Source organism: Phyllostomus discolor, chromosome 3, assembly GCF_004126475.2.
Source record: "Phyllostomus discolor isolate MPI-MPIP mPhyDis1 chromosome 3, mPhyDis1.pri.v3, whole genome shotgun sequence".
In the NCBI taxonomy this organism is placed as follows: Eukaryota; Metazoa; Chordata; class Mammalia; order Chiroptera; family Phyllostomidae; genus Phyllostomus; species Phyllostomus discolor.
The window spans coordinates 213,368,408-213,376,352 of record NC_040905.2 but is presented as its reverse complement, the minus strand read 5'-3'; the positions used below and the strand labels follow the sequence as shown (position 1 = coordinate 213,376,352).

The window sequence follows — 7,945 nt, the reverse complement described above, 5'->3', positions numbered from 1 at the left end:
GCTGCCCACAGTGGCCAGGACCCAAGATGCAGGTGAGCCGAGCAGCTGTGGCCTTGGGGCCCGTCATCCTGGCCATGGCCTTCCTGTGCCCTGCGGCCTCGACGGAAGACACCTGTCCAGGTGAGTGAGACTGCAGGCGAGTAGGACCCGACAGCCTCCGCTCACCGCCTCTCACGGCGTGCCCTCGAGAATATTCTTCTCCAGACGGCCCCCCCCCTCTGTCTGCGGGGGGACCTGCCTCACAGCCCTGGGGGGGGGCGGCAGCATCCCATCCAGGTGCACAGGAGTGCGGGGTGAGGAGGGTACCCCTGCAGGGCCCAGTTTTGCAGTATCACCAGCCCTGGGAAGGGGCCCAAGGACTCGCGCCCAGCACTGTGGGACTTCCGAGGCTTCCAGCCTTGGGGGACAGGTGGACCCCGCTGTGCCCCAGAGGTGGCAGAGGGAGGGACTCGTCATTCCCTCCCAACGGGCTCCCGACCTCCTTCCCTCACCCAGCAGGGCCCGCCATGGGTTGGCCTCTCCACCCCTGGGGGGCTTTCCAATCAGGTGTCCCTTGACCGCCCCCCCAGGGGGAGGGCACAGTGCCCTGAAGCCAGGCGCCGCCTCCCAGCGTCCCAGGTGTCCTGCGGTGACACACCTGGGCAAGGTGGGACTGGGAGAAAGAATTCCGCCCAGTGCACGGACAAGGGCCCGGAGGGAGCCTGGAGGGGGCACCCGGGGGCCCCTCCCCGGGAACAGCGCGCTCGGGGGGTTCACCATCTTCTCGAATGTGCCTGGTCTCCGGACTTCAGCAGTGACCGACGGCTGGCTTTGATGAGCGAAACCTAGGCACAGGTGAACGTGCCATCTGCACCGGTTCCGGCCGGCGAGGTGGGGGCGGACAGGCCAGCGCGAGGGAGCAGACGGACCTCCCTCTCCAGTTCCGCCGGGCTGGCCCTGCGTCCTGGGAACCCAGGGCGCTACGTGGACCCCTTCCAGCTCAGGCAGGCCCAGGCCACCGGCCCAGAAATGGGGTGACGCAATCCCCTGACTTCCTAATAAGTGTTTGCTAGTTACTGAAAGAACCCGCCGTGCATGAAGCTCTGTCTAAAGGTCGGGAGCGGCGCTGACGCTTGGGACGCTTCCAGGTCTAGGCCGCTCCTCCCCAGGGCCTGGTTCCCACGCCGCAGCCCAGGCCAGAGGCCCAGGGGCAGGACGACGAGTCCGACAATGCCGCCCTGCACCACCACCCCGCCAGCTTGCACCCCAGGGTGGGAGGGGCCCTCGGCAGAGGCAGGTGGCAGCGGCTGCAGCGGTCTGCTGGGGCCTGAGGTCACCATGGTGGCAGATGCCCGGGGTGGGGAGGGCGGCGCAGGCACTGACAGACAGGTGTGCTTGTCCGCAGAGGTGAAGCTGATAGGACTGCAGGGCTCCGACAAGCTCAGCATCCTCCGGGGCTGCCCGGGGCTGCCCGGGGCCGTGGGGCCCAAGGGAGAGGCGGGCGCCGATGGAGTGAGAGGTGAGTGCTCCGGGTGGGGGCGGGGCGGGGCACTGGGCTCCCATCCTCCCCTGGTTGGACCTCGAGTTGGTCCGAGGCCCCTCGGGTCTCAGGGCGACCTGCACAGCGCTGGTGTCCACCCAGGCCTGAAAGGAAGAGCCATCCCTTAAGAATGTCCTGAGCTCACGCCTGGGCCTATTTTCACGGAGTATCTGAGCCGGTGCCGACTCACCGGGCCCAGGGTGAGCACGTGAAAAGCAGCTGGGCGGTGGGGAGGGGGGCATCACCTTGGAGGCAGGACGCATGTGTCAAGGGCGTCCAGGCTCAGGGGCCTCCGTGCAGGTGACCCGGGAGGCCAGGGGCCCCGACATCTCTCTGGAGACGGAGTAGAGCCCGCACGGAGGCCCAGTCCAGCGGCTTGGACGCAGTGCAGAGTGGACTCCTCCCGCGGGGGACCACGGCGTGGGGGACTCACCGTGTCCTGTGGAGACCTGGTGACAGCGTCTCCGAGGACATGGAACTTGTCCCAGGCCCATGACTAGGTAGAGGAGCTCCGTGCAGGCTCCGTGCAGGCTGGGCCGGCTGCCAGCATCAAAGGCTGGAACCCAGGAGGTACCCCAAGGAACCTGAGTTCCAGGTGCCACCCTGCTCTGCACCACACAGCTGGCCGCGGGGTCACCACCAGCCACGGTCACCACTGGGCTGTCCCAGGCGGTGATGCTGAGGACCACTGGGGCTGAAGGGACAGGTCGGGACTGCACCCCGGGAAGATCCCCAGTGAGAAGTGTGGGGGTGCATTTTCCTCAGTGCCGTGTGTTTGGAATTCGCAGGAGAACGGGGTGTCCCAGGAACACCTGGGAAGGCGGGGCCAACAGGGCCAAAAGGTAACCACGTGACAGACAGCAAAGACCCCTGGGCGGCCCCGGGTCTGCCTGCAGGGAAAGGAGAGAGAAACACCTGGGGGGTGGGGGCGGGGAATGAATGAGCAAAGGGAGGGGCAGGCGGAGGGAAGCGGCCAGAGAGACAGAGGGACCCAGAGGGCTCCTGCCACATTTTCCATTTCTGAGGCGCCTGTGGTAGGGGGTGGGGGGTGGGAGAAGGGTCCCGCGCTGAGCCCTGGGCCCAGGGACTGGGTATCAAGCCAGCTCCCCTCACCGGGCGGCCCCCGGGCCCCAGAGCGCCCTCCCCTGCGGGAGGCGCCCGCAGGTTCCTGCCTTCCTGAGCCCACGGCAGAGCGATGAGTCCCACGGCCCTTCCACGCACCTGCTGGAAAGCAGAGCAGTGGGGTGGTTTCCGGAGCAGGCGGTCCGTGCCCCGCCGACCCGGCGTCCTGGCATCAGGGTCCCGTTGTCCCGTCTTCTCCAGGAGACCGCGGGGAGACCGGGGCGCGCGGAGAGAAGGGTGAACGCGGAGAGAAGGGTGAGCCCCTCCCACCGTCCGGGGGCTCCCGGGCAGGCTCTGTGCTGGCCAGGTCTCCGCAGAGGCCTCTGTGACGCCCAGCATGGTCCCCTGGGGGAGGGTCTCCTGTCCCTGCCCCTCCAGGCAGCCGGTGGGGGCTGGGGGGCGTCTGCACCACGTGGTGTGGTTGCAGTCGGGGAGGGCCCCGAGCCCAGAGAGGACCCACGGGGTGGGCAGGCTGCCCTGTTGCGTGAACCTGGACGATGACCTGCTTGTTTTCTGATTGACGCCCATCCTAAACATATTTATAAAAAATCTAAAACACCAATCCAGAAGAACCTTTGCACCCCGATGTCCACAGCAGCACAATTCACAACAGCCATGTGCTGGAAGCAACCCAGGTGCCCATCAGTGAGTGAGTGGACCCCAAAACTATGGTACATTCACACAATGGAATTCTATGCAGGAGAGAGAAAGGAGGCGCTCCTACCCTTCCCAACAGCGTGGATGGGACTGGAGAGCATTGTGCTCAGCGAAACAAGCCAGGCAGTGAGAGACAAATACCATGTGATCTCACCTTTAACAGGAACCCAGTCAACAAAACAGAGAAACAAGCAAAATATAACCAAAGACACTGAAATAGGGGACAGGCTGACAGTGACCACAGGGGAGAGACAAGAGGGAATTTCAGGGGACAGTGGGAAGGGTTTGCAGGAACAAGTATGAAGGACACATGGACAAAAACTAGGGGGAGGGTGGTAATGGGAGGGAAGTGGGGAGGGTGGGAGGGTGGGCTGGAATGGGAGTAAAAGGGAGAAAACTGTACTTGGACAAGGATTAAAATAAAATTTTAAAAAATCTGAAAAGGCAACAGATCTGCCCACAAGTACAAAGTGCAAGGCCGGGGCACAGAGCCACATGCCCGCCCCCGGCACTGTCCCCCCCACAGACTCTGGGGGAGACAGGGCTGAGCTCAGGTGGACCAGGACAGCCCCGGACGAGACGGCCGTACCGAGGTGCGGTCCCTACCTTGAGGGGCAGGGCTGACCGTCGGCCCCAGTCCACCTGGGACTCGGTGGCGCCGAGCGCACGCAGGCGTGGTGGCCTGGCACCCCGGAGACAGCGTCTGAGACCCGCTCGCTAGGAGAGGGGCTGGGGGTCCGGGAAGAGCTTTGTCTGTTTGGGGTCCGTGGAGCCACGAGGGCAGAGGAGGACGGGGACCTTGATTTCTAGACGTGTGACATGCGTGTCCTCTCTCACAACCCACAGGAGAGTCCATACAAGCCCTGTCCTGTGCCACAGGTGACTGACCCGGCCCTCACCTGGTATCTGAGCTGGACCTGCTCCCGGCTGGGGGCGGGCGACCAGAAGGCAGCCTCGCAGGCGGGCGGGCAGGACCCGGAGGGACCACACTCACGTTCACTCCTTGGCCACTCGAGGGGCAGGCAGCTCGTGCTCAGAGAACCTGGTGTAGCCCAGGGAGTTTTCCTGGTGGTAGGGACCCCGTTCCCTAGAAGGCCCAGACCCTGGGGACCAAGATGGGCGCGCCTGGGGGTAGGGGTGCCCTTGGGTGCCAGGCTACATCAGTCCCAGGCCTTGGAGCCCTCCCTGCCCATGCAGACGCCCACCCCCCCTGTTTCTCCCCCGCCTCGTCCCCCAGCCCCACCCTGCCGGGGCCCTGCCCCAGCACCCACCTCCCAGTCCCCTCCCAGGACCTCGGAACTGCAAGGAGCTGCTCACCAGGGGGCACCTCCTGAGCGGCTGGCACACCATCTACCTGCCCGACTGCCGGCCTCTGGTCGTGCTCTGTGACATGCACACGGACGGCGGGGGCTGGACGGTGAGTGTCCCGGGTCAGGGCGGCTGCGCAGGCCGGAGTGGGGGGCCGCTGTGTTGGGGGGACTCCCGCTCTCTAGCCTCCGTCCCACTGTCCAGCTCCCAGCTGTCTCGGCTTCTGCCCCCCATTCACCAAGGACAGAGAGAGCCAGACAGTGGGGCGAGGCCCGGGGGAGGCCCCGGCCGCTCCAGCTGTGCAGCTTGGGGCGTGCTCCCCACCCTCTCTGAGCCTCCACTTCCTCCTGAGTCACCAGTGGGCACCGTGTGAGCGCCCGGGGTCTGTGCTGAGGCGCAGGTGGCCTCTTGCTGGCGGTGGGCGGCACCGACCGACTGCGGGCCGCCCCTGCCCTCCCGCCCCACAGGTGATCCAGCGCAGGAGTGACGGCTCCGTGGACTTCTTCCGGGACTGGGCCGCGTACAAGCAGGGCTTCGGCAGCCAGCTGGGGGAGTTCTGGCTGGGCAACGGCAACATTCACGCCCTGACTGCCCAGGGTAGGCCCGGGGCCGGCCCTTCGAGGTCTGGGGCCCCGAGACCCCCCTGCCCCTGACCTTGGCCCGGGGCCACCCTGGAGCGGGAGACAGCCGCTCCCCCGACACACGTGCCTGCTGGGACCCGCTGGGGCCCACGTTGTCTTAGACGCTGAACGCCCACATCAGAGCAGGTGGATTATCGGGGTTCAGCCCGACACCCAGCCCTGACCTCACCCCTGCTGCTGCATCACGTCCCCTGAAGTCGGGGCTCAGGCTCGGGGAGGCTGCCCCCATCCCGTCCTGCCAGCCCCCAGGCGACCCACCTGGCTGGTCTCGGGCCAGGACAGCGTTTGGCCCGCTGGCTTACCTGCCGGGGCCACCCTGTAGCTGGGCCCGCCCTCTGCTCCCTCCCTGCCGCCCTGTGGCCCTGTCCCAAGCCGGCGCTCCCACACAAAGGGTAGAGCATTGAGCAACGTCACAGCCCGCTGCTGGACGGACCATGCCGTGAGCCCGGGTAGGGCCCTGGGGGATGGATGAAGGACCCGTGGGAAGGGCGTTTCCGTGCCCCTGACTAGCCCAGGACTTTCTCTGTGACCCTGAGGAGCTTCCCCTCGGATGCCGAGTGCCCAAATTCCCTAAAAGCGTAGCCAAGCCCCCGAAGCAGAGGGTCCCCGCTGCTGGCGCCTGACCGCCTCTGTCCACAGGAACCAGCGAGCTCCGCATCGACCTCGAGGACTTCCAGGGCGGCTACCATTTTGCCAAGTACCGGTCGTTCAAGCTGGGGAGCGAGGAGGAGAAGTACAAGCTGCTGCTGGGTGCCTTCGTCCAGGGCAATGCCGGTGAGCGCCGGCCGGGCAGGGGCGCTCGGGGGGGGGGCGGGGGGGGGGCCTGCTCACTCTAGAGGCCCCGGTCCTCCGGGCGATGAGGGGCGGTGGCTTGTCCTCCCCCTGGTTCCTTCACCCACACGTTGGGACAACACGGCCCCCACCTGCTCATCCTCACGAGGACGACACAGGTGGGGAGCCCAGTGAGTGGGGGTGCCGTTCTCAGCCACCGTCGGGGTGGCGGTGGGAACGGACCAGGAGTCGGCCCATTCTGTGGTGGGGGGCGCGCAGTGTGGCCCCTCCTTTAAAGTGGCAGGGTGTCCACCAGCCGGCGGGACATCGGGCTGGGGGGCTTGGAGGCCGCCGTGTCAGCAGAGCGGGGGGATCCCTGGGGCCACATCAGCGGCCCCCTTGGACTTTGTGGGGCTCGGCCCGGTGCCCAGGACCCCCCCCGACCCTGCGCTGTGTGTGACACCCCCGCCCTCCCCTCTCGCAGGCGACTCCCTGACGCAGCACAACAACACGGCGTTCACCACCAAAGACCAGGACAACGACGAAAATACTTCGAACTGCGCCCAGCAGTACCAAGGAGCCTGGTGGTACAAGAACTGCCACGTGTCCAACCTGAACGGCCGCTACCTCGGGGGTGGGCACAGCAGCTTTGCGAACGGCATCAACTGGCACTCGGGAAAAGGGTACAATTACAGCTACAAGGTGTCGGAGATGAAGGTGCGGCCCGCCTAGGGCCAGGGGCCGCCCAGCGCGGCTTCCACCGGGTCCCACACCCGCACGAGGGAGGGGAGACGCATCCCTGGTCATTATCCACGCAGAAACGAAGAGCTTCGTCCCGTTCCCCGGCCCCCCTCGGGGACCCTCAGCCTCGCGCCTTCAACCAGCGCCCAGCCCTTCTCCCCCGCCTGCCTGCATCAGAGCGGCCGGTACAACCCCCCCGCCCCCCCGCCACCCCGCGGGCTCGCCCACAGCACCAGCCCTCAATAAAGGCGTTGGCTCCCTGCACCGGCCCCGTCGTGCATTGCATCGGCTGGTCCCTGGTCGTGGGTCCCTCTCTGCGTACCTATCCACGCCCCTCTGTGACGTGGCCTAAGGCCAGGTGGTCTCAGCAGGAGGTATCTGGTGGTCTAAGGCATCAGCACAGCAGGGCCCGTGGTACCTGCGTGCCAGTGAAGTTCAAGGACACACAGCCACCGTTGCTACACTGTGGCCTGCGGCTGCCTTCCAGCTGAGGGCAGAGCAGAGCTGCAGACACAAGGCTGATGTGGCCGCTGGACTGGGGTCCCCACTAGCCTGGCGTCCAGTCCCCGGCCCAGCCTGCCAGCCATGCCCGCTCTTCCCGTGGACCCCCGCGCCCAGGCCCTGCTTCCCCGGGGGGCCATTGGGCAAACACAGTCACTCCACGAGAAAAGGTTGGCTGCGTGCAGCTGCCTGAGATGTCGGCTCACGGTGGTGGGCTTGATCTCCGACCTTGAGTCAGGGCAGGATTGGCCCTGCTGAGGCGGGCCCGGCGGTGGGTGGGATGCATAAAACCAGTCCTAGTCGGGCGTTGCTAGGGGAGGACCGCTGGGCGGGAGGAACAATTTACCGCATGCAAGCACCTTCTCCTACCTCCCCCACCCCGGGGCTTCGCCTGGTGCACCAGGTTCTCTGCCCGGTGGAGGGGACACGGGGCCTGGACACACGGAGCTTCCTTCCACCCTCCCAGCACCCCGGATCCCCGTCATCCCAGGGATAAGAGGGGGCTGAGGGCAGGTGGGCGGGTTTGCAGCCTCTTTCAAGCACGGTCCCCACTGGGGTTCCTTCTCACCTTTTACAGAGGACAGCTGTCAGGCAGGCAGGGAAACCCAACCACAGTCTCAGGGGAGTCCCTGCCATCCTGCCCTGTGACTGGGGAGACGAGAGAGCACGACCCAGCAACTGCGAG

At 66.3% G+C, this 7,945-nt stretch overlaps 1 protein-coding gene across 2 annotated transcripts; it reads left to right on the top strand.

The window, feature by feature from the left end:
* On the top strand, positions 1 to 6,955 carry LOC114508966 (ficolin-2-like). 2 transcript variants are annotated; one of them, XM_028527074.2, is made up of 9 exons: positions 1 to 120; positions 1,385 to 1,498; positions 2,308 to 2,361; positions 2,843 to 2,878; positions 4,145 to 4,177; positions 4,588 to 4,715; positions 5,074 to 5,203; positions 5,887 to 6,021; positions 6,503 to 6,955. In XM_028527074.2, the coding sequence occupies exons 1-9, from the start codon at positions 27 to 29 to the stop codon at positions 6,748 to 6,750; spliced, it is 972 nt and encodes a 323-aa protein (XP_028382875.1). In that variant the 5' UTR covers positions 1 to 26; the 3' UTR covers positions 6,751 to 6,955. The 2 variants fall into 2 exon arrangements, with proteins under 2 accessions (XP_028382875.1, XP_035878336.1); XM_036022443.1 differs by having other exon boundaries at positions 2,843 to 2,896.
* The last annotated feature ends 990 nt before the right edge of the window (positions 6,956 to 7,945 follow it).